Source organism: Cottoperca gobio, chromosome 15 (genome assembly GCF_900634415.1).
Source record: "Cottoperca gobio chromosome 15, fCotGob3.1, whole genome shotgun sequence".
NCBI lineage: Eukaryota > Metazoa > Chordata > Actinopteri > Perciformes > Bovichtidae > Cottoperca > Cottoperca gobio.
Window position 1 is genome coordinate 15,851,146 of NC_041369.1, and position 15,213 is coordinate 15,866,358.

The window sequence follows — 15,213 nt, forward strand, 5'->3', positions numbered from 1 at the left end:
GGACATTTCAATGATTTTGAATGTCTTAGTCCATTTATGACAAATCACATATTACAACTGCCGTCCATTTAGCAAAACAAGCTGTAGTGTTTCAGTTTTGCAGTCAGCCATTTAATCTAACTTAGAAAGCATTTGGTTCACTTTGAAATTATAAAGTGTTGAAAGTAGGTTACCATGCTGACCTTTAATGGATGTCCCCCCTACATCAATACATTTAATAAATTACGCTGTGCCTCAGCTTGTTAGATTAAGAGCTGAAATGGCTTCTGGCAGCAGTGTACCAATTCCTTAACCGGTTATGAAATGAACTGTCAGTTAGTAGTGGAAGCATTTAGTTCAACACCACCACACTGAGCTCAAACCAAAGAGCAATTACTCTGAAATCCCAAGTATGCACACGTTGTTCTGTTAACCCCCCCCTCCCCCACACAAAAAAATCTTCACCTGCTTTCACCCAGTGCGAACTATCTGGATGATGTCTTTATTCCTCCTTCTGGCTCCCTGCTCTCACTGCATTAAAAGGAAATGAATGTATGGAGATCTATTACGATGTGGGGTGTAGGCCTGTGACATCTGCAGCACAAAGCAGATGTCACAGGCTTCAGAGCGAGGCACTTACCTCCTCTAGGATATCGGCAAGCTTGCTCAGAATATCTTCCTGCAGATCGTGGAATGTGGGAACGCTGCAGGAGAAAAAAGAAGAAGAAAGAAGTGTTGATGGCAGCTTAGCATATGTATGTATTGGCTTTGAAAGAGCTGACCAGAACCAAGCAGACCTTTGATCTAAGGTGAACATATGCACATAAATATAGTCAACGGGAACACATAAAAATAAATGTTATACTATGGGAGTCGGGCTGTATATCGTATTACAGTATGTGCATATTAATATGTCAGCACTGACTGGGCAGCGTATCTGATTACACAGCAGGGAATCAGGTCCTAAAGTTGAATACACCAGTATGTTTGTTCCGTTTCTGCCTGTTATCAAGCCTACTAAATAAAACTGCCCCAATGTTTATCAAGGAGGCGAGAAAATAACCCCTGTCGGTGAACAAAGGACTTATCTCCCTGTATCATCTCTCTCTCTCTCTCTCGCTCTGTTTCTCCATCTCCCTCTTCCCCCTCATTTTCCATGCTTTATTACAGTAATCTGAACCATCTTGTCTTGGCCCCCGACCCAGGCCCGAGCCACTGTGTTGATCCTCGTGTTGTTGTTTTTTCTCTAGTTAATCAGCAAGGCAGTGAACGGATGACCCTACTCTGCATGAAACATATTGAGTTTCAATCCCTCGAGCTGTCGAAACTGTTGACACAAACAAAAAGCCTCTGTTGTAGTAGATTTACAATTCAACATCTTAATTGTGTTACAGGAAATTAATTAATTGTACAATGCCAACGGGGAAGAGTGGATTGACTAGTGTTTCTGGTCATTCGAAACATTCTAACATCAAATACACTCACCGCCCTGTTCGACTGTGAGTAAAGCGCAGGATAACCTTTAACCACTTCTGTGGCAATCTTGCAAACACTTTGAAAAACATAGAAGAAGAAAAAGGCACTTCTTATGAAGGGATTTGAACGCTTTGCCATGATCATTTCCTGTACCGTTTCACATATCGTTGGGCAGATGGCTGTTTTATTCCGTGCCTTATAGCTAGACTTTTATCTAAATTCAAAAGAGGCAGATGGTCGAGTAATAACCCACGTACGTTTTAAAAATATCAATTTACAGCAATATGCATTTTGTGAATCTAGGTGATGTGTGTCAGTTCATTACACACTGCCCGTGCAGTTACTCTTGCTGGAGCAATGTGTCTGAGTTTTATTTGAAATACCTGCTAGAAAGATGTAATAAAAAAAGGTCTTCACAAGCACGCTCATTCCCCAAAATGTTAGACCATGCGGGATTTCTCTGTCAGTTTTTCATTTGTATTCCTCCTCCACAACTTGTAAGTGAAAATATATAATTTCAAAGCAGATTATCAGTGGGAGGAAGACTCAGGGACCAAAATGTGTTTGTTCTTAAACTCAAATTAACTACAGCTTCTTTTTTATTAAATATTCTTTCTCAGAAAAGCAAAACAGAAATATCATTATCTACTTATTGTGAATCAACAAATGTTGCTAAAAAATGTTGCTAATCCCCTCCTTGGATACCTCTTTATAAACCAAACACTCAGAGTGAGCCCAAACCAAGCAATTGGTATGTGTATCTATTAAATATTTACATATCTGTTGGACTGTTATATAAGAGGTGATGAGAGGCAAGAGCTGCCATACACGCTCAGTAAAGAGACGGCAAGTGTCTTTTTTTGTTTTAAGTCAAAGCCATCACTAAAATAGCTTCAGTCTTAACTTAGCCATATGTCTTAAAGTCTTCCTTCAGGGTGAAGAAACAGCAACGTTTGAAGCGGCTTTATTTTGACTGACCTCCAAATGTCATACTATCCAGGGATTCTGTCCTCGCCAGAAAAACAACATCATTTGTCATTGTGGTCAAATGCTTAAAGCAATCTTTTTTTATGTTTCCCTTTTGTGTGAAAAATGACAGTCCACTTTCAGAAGTAGTGTGGTATTGTTGTACTCCTGCAAAAACAAACTAGTTCTGATTGAGTAAACCCCAGCCCTTAGGTCAAAGGGATGAGGTGAAAGACTGACTTTTACATCCGAGAGTGCGGCCTGTCTACTATGAACAGTAAACATGGTTATCTTTTAACCGTGGCTGTGATCTGTACCTACTGCATGATATGAGAAAAATATGCAATAAAGTTGAATATCGCGATAATATTACTTGCGATAAATAAACGGATATTAAATTGTACTCAGTTCTTCCTTCCTGCTGCTTTCTGTGTACTGCAAAAATACAACAATTTGCTTGTTGAATAAAAAAAGAAATGAGAGGAAATTATTTCCGACGTTCTTTTATTGAACACAAAAGACACAAATAAAAAAACAAAAGATTGTTACATGTTAAAGGGTCGTATTCTATTTATACTCTCTCTCAACAAGTGCAATATCCCGATGACAATTAAAATAATGATTCTCTGTGCAGGCCCTTTTCCCCTACCGTTAACTACGTATAGTTTACAGTCATTTCTGGAACAGTCAAATACGTTGTTTTGGGAGAGGTTGACACACAACCTATTTTGTACTTTAGGTATGAGGATTTGTTGAAAGCTGGTTTCCTGCCTGCCTTGAAACAACTGTCAAGTAGCGTCAGAGTCTGATCATGATCACAGTGATTTATGAGGTTCTTGTTCAGTAGAAATGATTCAGGGCAGAGTGAGTGCTTTTATTATTTCTGAACTTACAACACACATGGAAATAAAGTGAAGTGCATGAATGAGTTCTGAATGGGTCTCTGAAAACAAGCTAAGGTTGAGCACCTCAAAAACCTGATAGTTGCTTTCAGGCATGCTCTAAGTACCGACCAGGAGCTGTGGCTCTCTATACAAGGGGGCAGCCATTGAGCAAATAAACATTATTAAACAACAATTGTTAGGTGTCACACTTGAGGAAACACTTTCACATTAATAATATTGTTGCCATAATGAGTAGAGGAATTTCTGACATCAGAAGTTGCGTGTATTTCTTTTAACAGAGATAACAACTAAACAAGAAATACAATCTCTGGTTTTATCCCACCTCGATCACTGTCCAGCAATCTGTTCTAGTGCTTCACAGCAAGAGCTTAATAAGATCCAGCGCTCTCAAAACAGAGCTGCTCGCCTTTCCCTGCACTGATCAATGAGGAGAGGAGCAGGGTGGAAGGGATGCAGGCCAATCTGTTGGATAAGGGTGGAAGAGAGACTGGAATACAGCTGCAGTAAATTAGAAACATTTCTGCCTTAAGAAAGCCTACATACCTATATTTCCAGCTAACACACACCAGAGATGCCTTCATGGGACGCTTCACATTAGTTTGACCTAAAACCAATGCTTAAAAACTATAATGTATAGGACTATGACACACTGGAATAAACTACCATTACATTTAACCATAATTAAAAGTAGGATCGTTTTTAAAACTAAATGAAGACGAGCAATTATTAAGAAAGAAATCAGTTTAGGCTAAATATGATACTCTGTATGTAAATGTTGATTATATTTGCTAACTTAGGTCATTTCTAACGGTACACTTAGCATTGTGCGGTTACGGATACTTTTGTATACGTATTTTACTTGATCTGATATTTGATTCAATCATGTTCTGAGTATTTCTATTCTTTTTATTCACTTTCATTATTTTCATGTTTTTGTGTACTGTCTTGTCTTTTATGTGGACCCCAGGAAGAATAGTTGTTAATGCGGTTTAGGGATCCTAAATCAAATTTAAAAACAAAATGAGAGGAAGTGAGAAACAATAGAGCCGCTTCTAATATCTGCCTGGAAACAAAATCATGAGAAGAATGGAGTGGCACATGAAATATGGGGAAAATGTGATACAATTTTCATAATTGGTTTGATAGAGACAAAAGTGGATGGCAGAAAACCAGGAAAGTCGAACAGAGATAGGGGGTGAGAGAGATTCACGCTGTAATTGCATCTCATGCATCTTGATCACTGAACACTGCGCCCCCTCTGTCTTTTGATGAATCTTTCTTTTATCCTGTACTCAATGCAGGCCTTTTAAGTGATAATAGGTATCTGTCGGTCAGGCGCAGGGCTCTCCGATACAGATAGGGATATTAAAGAAAGATGATTCAGGTACATGGTATGACACCTTATGTGACCCAGCAGTTATTATCTTTGAGTTATATCATTTATTGGCAAAAATGAAGAGTAAGGCATCTTCTGAGAAACAGCTCACACACATTGCCCTGAATTCATTTAGGTTAAGTCATTCATTGAATTTTAGATCAAAGGCCTATTCAGGGACATTGTTATCGTGGGACAATTAACAGGCTTCCTCACCTTTTCAGAAACTCCATATATTCCGTGTGCTTGATGAGACCCGTCCTCATCATGATCGTCTGAAAACATTGTCGGTCGATGGCCCACAGCTTCACATTTGTTAGAGCTGGAAAGAAGAATACACATAAGCAATGTCATGAAAGTTGACAGTTTTTCTTTTTTCCTCAGACAAAATAAGAATAATTACACATAACATGCCCTTTTATAGCCTTTGATATGGAATTTGAGATGTAAGCAGAATCATAGTTGTATCATGGCATGTAGCGTGTGTGACTCAATTGAAACCAAAGCCCTCCTTAAATCTTCAGAGAGTCAGGGTGGAGAAATCTGTGGACCTTTTTATAACTGGCATCCAAATGTTTTCTCTAGCTGATGAGGAGGCATTCGTGACAAATTAGTCTTAATTCCTCAGTTGGAGTTAATTGGTGTTTTTGTAATACTTTGCATGGATAACTTGCAGTCATGCTACATATTTTTAATTGGATTAAGGTCAGGAGTCTGACATGAGTATGCTTAAGTCTTTTTTATGAGTTGAACCCCTTGAGGTACTGATTTCTTTGTGCATTAAGTACATTTATCAAACTGAGTGACACAAGTTATGTTGAGTTTCAAATCACAAACAGCTCCCCTTGATATTCTACTGTACAATTCTGAACAATTTGCAGTTAATTGTTCCCCCAATGATTGCAATCTGTGCTGGCCCGGAGGCACCGACTCCAAACCATAATACTCTCCACACATGGAGTAAATGGAGGTTAAAGAGTCCCCCCCCCTCTCGTTTAAATATAGCATCGTGTCTTGTTTGTCCACGTTTATGTGAGACACACATTAGACAGGCAACAACGCTTTGTCTTTGGAGAGCGGCAGTGGAAACTGTAGTATTTTTCCATAGACAAACTCATGTTTGGTGATTTTGTTTTTGTGGATTACATGGAATTAAACCAGTGCAAGAGCAGCCGGGAATGCAATCGCTGTTTGGCTACACTTCTTTGACACCTCCTTGAATAATGTGCAGTTCTTTTGCAGCAATCCATACAGAGCACACCGTCCTTCAAAGATCAGAAATGGGGCTAAATCTCTTTCATTTTTTTCCCACTTGTAGTGGTGATTGATGGAGGCTTAGGTCTTTCAAAATTACATTTCTTGCCATTTTTAGTTTTGAGCCTCTTTCTCTGAGGTCCTCTGTAGTCGCTTTTGATCGAACATGTTTCACCTGGACAGATCTCTGTAGTGAAAAGCAGACTTTTAACCAGGCCATGCTGGTTTTTATCAGAGCAGTGGACCTCTAACCCACAACTGAATGTCAATACATTTCCACATGCAGCCTCATTGTCTTGAAACATATGGTTGTTGAGGCAGGAACTTTATAACAAAACATCTCAAAACCCCATATTTCATGCAGCCGAGCCACACATTCAGTGCTTCGCATTTTATGATAATTATTTCTAAATAACTTGGGTGTTTCTTCCAGTATCGTTATCTTTTGCAAGACATTCTCTCATTTCGACTTCATACAGTAGACTGTGAGGAGTAATGAAAAGAAGATTTCCAGTCTGACCCTAAAACAAATCCGGAGATCCCAAAGGAGCCCTGTGGCCGCAGGGACATGAAGCAATATTAGAGGAAAATTCATCAGATAGTCTACTTGGTATTTTGTCTGATTATCTGTGAGCTTTTCAGTCTATTCATTCTTCCTGTGTAACACTTCTTCAGAGTTTTAAAGATAAAATGCAGTTTTGTTAACAACAATGTGTATTGATCGTGAGAAATCTTTTTTATTTCACTTGCTGTCCTCAATAGTGTTAGAAAGAGGATGCACTTTAATTTCATACTGCATCCCCTAATAGTGTATATCTGATACTACTACACTTAATGAATGTGATGCCCGCGACACACACACACACACACACACACACACACACACACACACACACACACACACACACACACACACACACACACACACACACACACACACACACAGCAAACCAACTAGCGGTTAAAACCATAAACTTGTCAGGAAAATGTTTACTGAGGTAATAAACGAAGTGAGAAGTAGGGTCATTTTCTCGACCTCTATACCATCAGACGTCTTTCTGCATCCAACAGAGTATCCCTGATATTAGAGAGAACTCCAGTTTAAGGCACTTCCGCATTGGCGTCACTTTTCAGACCTGGAGGTTGGCGCTTGTTTTTAGAATGTCTTTTAGGTACGAACGAAAGCTAGCTAATGTAGTCCACTGAACAGTTTAGGATGTGTTTGATAAAAAGAAAAAAGCACACCTGCGCTAATACACAATCTTTCCAGGTATTTATGCACATATACAGGCACACACACACACACACACACACACACACACACACACACACACACACACACACACACACGAGTGAGTGATCACACTCCCACAGACATCACACTCATTTCTCTGCAGACCAAGAGTTTGGCAGCACTTTAAAATAGTGCCAAACCACAGGAGAAATGTCCTCATTACACAGCCTGACACTGTTTTTAGATACACTTTTCTTGTAGCGGGAAACCCCAAAACACACAGAATGTCATTCAAATGTATACAGACTCAGATGTATGGATACACAGATATGCAGACATCCTGTACAAGCACGCACAGATATCAGACACACATAGATTGGAATTAGGAACACACCCAATATTCAACCGGAGCGAACGAGACGACAGACGAGAACACCTATGTAGGCATTGCAGCGGTGTGTGTTATGAGAGAGAGCGAGAAAGCTCAGCTGGTCCCGGTGTATCGCAGAAAATTTGTTTTGAAACCATTTCAAATATTCAGAATCGGTATGCACATACGCACAAATGGAATAGTAATCGATTATGATACACTAAAAGCGTAAAGCTATGCAATGTGAAACACTGATACCAGAGTCCACAATATTTTATTTTTCCTCCTCCTCGCAAGCTTTCAAAAAAGCATTATTGTTTTTTTTAAGAATGTAAACTATATATGGATCTTGTTTGTATCTTACTTAATGAAAAAGTTTATTTATTCATTGGTGATGTGGACAAATAACTTCTAATGTAAACTGAGAGCCCACAAACCTTGTAAATGGAGAGAAAGTGAGTAGACTTCCAATTTGACCCCAAAGCAACAAGAGTGGGAGGTTAGACGTCATTGCCCACTATGCACTGTGCAATGGAATGTTTTGGCGTGTGGGTGTGTGGGGCACTGGGAAATAAGATATGTAGGGAGCCTGCAGCACACCACAGTAGGTAAATGCATTATTCGGAGGCTTGACTAAATTGCGGTGAGACTCAGGGAGCTAGTTATCCTGGAGTAACGGCCCAGATGAATGTCTGCATGTTAACGGGGTTGCCGATCATTAGCTTCACAGCCTTTTGGATGCACATAATACCCCAGGACAGTGCTCGAAAGATGGAAGGATGTCTGTGAAAGTTTTTGAGGAATTGGGCAGTGTGTTGTTCTAGTGGGATATGATCATTGGGGCTTGAACAGACATGCACTGGTGGACTGTAAATGCATACAACTTGAAACAAGTGCATGTTGTACATACCGAACAGCGGGTACACAAAAAGCAGGAAAACATGGGCAATTTAATGCAATCCAACAGAGGCCTGACAATAAGATATAGAGCATAGTGCAGGCCAATTGCTCTAGCTCTGCATTGTATTGTTGTTGAGTCATATTGTATATCTGCTGTTATCATGTCCACTACTTGTAATGCACATCATAGTCTGTGAACATGATTATTAGCATTTGTCCAAATTCAGTCGTTACAGTTTTAGTTTTGCAGTACATATGGGGATGAAAAGATATATGCATCTATTCTCTTTGCAAAAAAATTGTAGTATTGGGGAGTGTTGCGGTATTTAATGGGAGTCAATTTGCGCTTGCAGCACACATGCCTTGATGCAGACTGAGGATAGTTTGGATACAGTAGCCGGGATGTTCTGATTCAAGGAGCAAATGTGATAAAATAGCTGCTTTTGTGAAAAATGTACTGCCATTGATGCTGCCAAAGTGGCCTCTTGACTTGCATCATCTCATGATCCACCCTTGTGTGGGCTTCCAGGGAAAGAAATGAGTGCAGGTGTTTTGATATGTGTATTACGCAGCGGACGTGTGTTGCACTTTATATTTATTACATCTCAAATATAACATTATGATAGTTCCTTCACACAATTACTGTTTTTTTGTATGTGCATGGAAAGTTTGTGATTGACATACATTTGTATTTTTTATTTTGCTTCCTAAATTAAAATCACTTGAACCTCTACACACACCTTGTTTTCTCTTAGCCCCTGAAAGCTCCTCTAAATTGAATGTAATCCCACCTAAGGGTAAAGGATGGTTATTCATAGCCATGCTGCCCACAGCCGAGCATGTTATCATTATCATTTGTTCGTGCTCCTCTGTTCCTTCCCTCTCTTTGATGCGATGATTGTAATCCCTCACTCTTTCTCCCAATTATTTGCTACAATAGATCAATAGTGTTGATTGTGAATACTACCAAGACCGGACAACTAGTACACATTTGACATGCCAAGCCAAACAATACTATATACTATAACAATACTATATGCCATCGTGGTCATGCCAATAAAGATATTTAAATGTGAGAGATTATATACATATGGATGTCGCCACAAAATACAATAAAATATAGGACAAGGCATCACTCATTCATCGGGCTCAGTCGTAATTTATTGTAACTGAATTTCTGCCTAGGGAATTATGCAAATGCTCTGTGTTTGCTTGTTCTTGTAATCTAATTTTGGCTCATTAAATGATATAAATATAGGACGAGCTCAACAAAATTTCTTCTCTGTATTCTGGTCTTCACATTTTACATCCAGAGAGCGTGGGCATTAAAACATTAAAACTTTGCGTTTTTCTGTGACTGTAATCTTGATTATTTTTTCTTTTCTTTTTTTTGTGAGTGCCCTAAATTTGAATAGGGTTTAAAATGACTCAAAACTGTTTACGTCTGGCACACGGTGATTCAGCTGAAGTATGAAGCGTCTGTCATTTGCTCTGCAGAACATTTACAATTCTGTTCAGAAGCACCACGGGGCAACATTAAAGTGGTACTTAAATAAAGATTAGACCAGAGTCTCAAGAAGTGAAATGTGCAAGGAAATGTGTACACTAGTGAAATTATATATTTCTTAACACAGTATATTTCACTGCTCAACGCACGTCACTGACAGAAAATATGTTCTAAAATAAGCTCCCTTTTTTGTGAGCCTGTGGGTACATTTTCTAGAGAAGAAAAAAAAAGCCCAGCCATAATAGGATCATGACAGTATTTTGACACAATACTGTATATTATTCACTTCAACCATGTTAAATTGTGATTACTGTTCATCCTCCTCTCGCACTTTTACAACACCAAATAAATCAAGAAAATGCAACAAATATTAAACCACATGCGTCGTTGGTGCCATGTTGGTTATTAGAACGTGCTCGACTGTGAATTATTATTTTCGCACTTGTGGATGATTCACCTGAGGCAGAAAAGGAGTGGTGTCTCCGAACTAATTAGTGGGAGCACCCAGCATACGAAGTCTAAGCCTTGAATGTTGTTTTAATGTTTGGTCGAGGACATTTGAATTGGTTTTCACCGTCACTCAAAAAAATGTCTCACTGTCAAACCTGTGATATGCCTCCTCCTGCTACTTAATTTCTCCCCCCTCTTTCCTTCCCTGTAATATCTAAGAAAACGATTTTTAAAAACCAGCCAACCTCTTCTCACTGACTCTTAAAATCACATAGTCACGTGACTTCTACTCCTTTGAGGTCTGACACATGTCATGATATGGAAAGCGTTAAAAGAGCACTGCTGTCAGGGCTGCAGGGTGGAAGAGTGTAATCTCCTCTCCCCCTAAGTCATTAATAATATCAGCCAAGTCTGATTACATCTGGATGAGCTCTTTAGAGCGTGAGAAAGCAGGACAGGTCATCTACACCAGGCAGTGTCACAGATCCTAAAGAAAAAGAAAAAGGGATTGTCTTCATATTTATGGATCTAATTAATATTATTATTGTTGAGGCTTTAAACTACAGTTAGCAACTTTATTAAAAACGTTTTTGTCGCTGTTTCCTGACAGTAGTGCATGAGACGGATAATATGTGGAAATAATCATGTTCCTCTGCATCCTCCTATTGTTCCTCATGGACTTTGCAAGATGCCACTGCATTGAAGGAGAACAACCAATCAGAGCCGAAGAGTCGATCACTGCTTGTGAACTCCGATCAAACTATCAAACTAGGCAGCGCTGATCAAATATGCATCAAGATTCTGTTACTGCATGGCCTATTTCTCACCCTAAAATGTTCTGTTGAAAGATATTGTAATGTACTGTGCTGTAATGTGCTGTGAAATGTAAAAAGGTTTGCTCTGGCCGATTTGTGGCACTTGGTTTTGGCTCGACATGGCGGCCGGGTCACAAACTTTATCCTTTTTACAGCTAAACAGTACACTAAAACATATGTTTCTGAAAACATTTGAGGCGAGAAATGTAGCAATGTAACAGAATCTTGATCATATTTCATCAGCGCTGCCTAGTTAGACAGTTTGTTAGCAGTACACAATCTGTGATTGACACTGCGTAAGAGACTCGGCTCTGATTGGTTGTTTTCATTCGGGCGCGGTGGAGTATTGCAAATGCCATTAGGAACACTAGGAGGAGGCAGAGGAACATGATTATCTGCCTCGTGCACTACCGTCAGCATATAGTGACAACTTCAGCTTTAAAGGAACATAACACTGGAAACACTGATCCAAGTGTTTACATTTCCTACGCCAAAGAAGCTTTGATTGAAATCATGTGTTGTTATCTGGATCATTGCAAGTCTTTTGTTATGGTGGGAACGGCGCTCTTACGATAGCTTTCATATCTCAGTGAATCCTAACATAGAAAACTAACTGGATTAATCAGATGCGGTCTTGTGCTGCCAGATCTACCAATGCACACCCCGAGTGGAAGACAGGAGTACATGTACTTGGAGCAGCTGCTCGAGAAATTCTGAGCTGAATATAATGCTGCCAACCATAAACCAACCATGCTCACCCACGCTGTAGAGCACAGAGGGAAACCCATCTTTTGTTTTAGAGAATGAACTATTTAATTGCTGTTGTATTGAGTTTTTTTTCAACTGCGGTGATATTTAATTTCAAAAGATGTCCAACAACGTCCACTATTAGAATAAAAAAAGGACACCTAGACGTGCGGGAGTCATAATATTTAAATGCATAAATCTAACACCGAGCGCAGACGGGATACTCTCGTTACATTTCGGTCGGAAACTTCCTGTCAGAGATTGAATAGGAGAATTCCTAAAAGCGGGCTTTCAGCTTTCTCTCTCTTAGAGAAGATAAAAACAGCATTTACCACTCATCCCTGTAACATTAACAAACCTCACTCCCAGCTTTTCATTCATCAATTATAGCCAGTCTTGTTTGGAAGTTCATCATAAACATGCACACATTTAGAGAACTGGAATTTTAATGTCAGTTTAAATAAGTAAAGTCTCTCTAAAGTTAGATATGTGATTATGCTCAGTTTAGTCATATCTGGCAAAGCACTTTATTTTTGCTGAAAGACTCTGACTTTAATCTTCTGGACACAAAATCAATATTATTCAAAAGTCAAATTCAGTTGATAAGGTATTCAAGGAGTGTCGCCTCACGGTGAGATGTGCTGTCTCTTTTGGACAATCAGTCATAATGGGTGACATTGTCATAACAAGAAAGATCATTTGCCGTTACCCAGCGCTATTTTAAATAAAAACAGTGTTGTCACTTGAAGTTCACTGTTAAGGTTACAAATGTACATTTTTAGCAAGGAAGAGGGAAGAAATGTCCTTAAGGTCAACAGAGTAGGGGGAACATGTAAACAGGAAGTCTTTACTCAATATCGCAGCAAAAACACAATTTAAAAAGGATGACGTAAAGGGAATAGGGAGGTTTGTAAAGTACTGAACAGCGGTGGTAATACATGTTATAATAAGATAAGCGCTGCAATCTTGTGAGTAATGATTAATGGACTTGACTAGTACTGACATGCATCACTGACGGAGGGGAGGGTGTTATGCGTCTTGCAGAGGAAGCGGATCTTAAACCTCTAACGGATGTGAGAAACAGGTGAACGCTATTTGTCGGCAAGTATTTGAATTACTGGGATAAATGAGTGAAACGGCCAAAACGGTGATAGCTAAACGGTGTAATACCATGCATTTTCACATGAAAGGTGGGGGGGTCAAAGGTCAAGAAGGGAAATGTCTCTTTGAGGAGTTAATGAATGGTAGACAAGAAAAGACAGAAATGAATAGGAACGAAAGAACAGTGCGTTAGATCAAAGAAAAATAAAGCAAACTCTGTTTTGTTCAAACCTTTAATATATATATAATACCTCTTCTTTTCTACACAGATTTAATTGCATAGTTTCACGATTGAAGTACTGCTACCTGAGCTGATGGAATCAACAGTAAGGAAAGCTGCTCCTATGTAGGGGACGACCTCTGTAGCATCTAAATTAAAAAGAATAAATTGCTCTCTAATCGGTTTGTGAGATACATTGTAATTGTTTGTTGTCCTCATCATTATATACAATCAACCAGAAACTATTCGCCACGGAGGAAATCAGTTAGAATAACCTGATAAGTTTCGGTCTGCCCGGCTGTAGAAAATCAAATGGAGGAAATGAAGAGTGTTTGCTATTCATCAGCAACTAGGTTATTTTTAGGTCCTGGTCCAAGTTGTATGAGATGACACATTTCTCTATATAGCTGCTTCTGTGGACTCAAATTGCACACTGAGATCTGTCAAATGACTGATTTCTGATTTGCTGAGAACACACAGTGTCACCCAGATTCATGTCACATCTCAAGATAACACCTTACTTAATGAAACTTGTATCTGCACTCAAATGTCAACAAACATATGAGTATTTTCTTTTTACAGTTCTGACAAGAAGAAATTAGTTGTGTTATTGTGGAATTTCATCAAAGCTGATGTTTTGCAACCTGTTGTGGCAAAAATATTAAATCTCTGCACTCAAAAATACAGAGCGACGCCAGGGTGCTTTGCCAGAATGTGATGAATACATGTGTGTGTGTGTGTGTGTGTGTGTGTGTGTGTGTGTGTGTGTGTGTGTGTGTGTGTGTGTGTGCGTGAGTGGCTGCATACCAGCATGTGTGCACATATTTATTGTATATGTGTGTGTGTCACTCTTGTTGAAATTATTCTGACAAGAGGCCTCTTTACTCTGCAGGAGTCCTGCATTCGGCTCCGTTTCCATAGAATCTGAATAATTCAAGGAGGAAAATATGTATAATCACGCAAACATTAATCAAACCGTTGAGTGGCACAGAGATTACATATGCCATTCTCTGATCAGGGATCTTGTGTAGAAAAAAAACAATTCTGCCATGTTTCAAATATTATAACATTTAACTTTACAACTTCGAGAGCACCTGTGTCCCTTTTAATAAGTGTCTTAATCATTTGCACACTCGCTCCAACATACTGGTCAACACATATAAAGTGTTATTATTCTGCCACCAGCAGTTAGTTTCAGTTTAACAGTCTGTTGCTAGTAGCAACCGATACTAGCACAGTCAGACACACCAAGACCAGGCAAATATTCACAGGTATCTTTTATCCACTCTCTGAATGCCCTTGTTAGATCATTATTTGCATTCCTTTTTTGAATTTTTTTATTGCTCGTTTCTTCCTGCAACCCTGTCGCCAAGAAATTGAGATTATATATTATAATTTCTCAACTGCAAATGTTTCCAGAGACACATCAGAATTATTCAAATATTTCTACTGAACGTAAGAGCAAACGTATCCCTGATAAATCTGCTCTTACAATACATAATCTGCATGAGGCGACTAGACATAATACATTTATTTGTATTATTATTATTATTATTATTTTAGGGCAAGAATACGCAAAATTCAACCAAACAGCTGAAACTCAAAATAACACTGCTTTCTTAATATCTTCACGTGTGGCATCGGCTTATAATTTATGCAGGGTGCGAGTCATTTTCTCGTTTCTGCCACTTTCATTGAATAAACATCAAGTATGAAAAGCACACAGTGACTACAGTGACTCACTAACGCCTGTCAAGGTACAAGCGGTATTACATGATGAGGCGGGCCGGGGCTAGTCAGTTATCATGCTAATTTCAGTAGATATCTCGGCAATACAAGACATAGATATCTTTGGCATAACGTCAAAACTGAAAAAAATCAAATGACTTGAAGGCTCCTGTCTAATAATGTATA

The 15,213-nt window shown here is 39.0% G+C and overlaps 1 protein-coding gene across 2 annotated transcripts in view; it reads right to left on the reverse strand.

Moving 5' to 3' along the window:
* Positions 1-15,213, reverse strand: part of LOC115020192 (cGMP-dependent protein kinase 1) — a 77,962-nt gene that overhangs the window by 24,299 nt on the left and 38,450 nt on the right. For both annotated transcript variants that reach the window (XM_029450140.1, XM_029450139.1), the window contains exons 4-5: positions 4,918-5,023; positions 620-683 (exon numbers count right to left, since the gene is read on the reverse strand). In XM_029450140.1, coding sequence (XP_029306000.1) covers positions 620-683; positions 4,918-5,023 — 170 coding nt within the window. The remainder of the gene's footprint in view (positions 1-619; positions 684-4,917; positions 5,024-15,213) is intronic.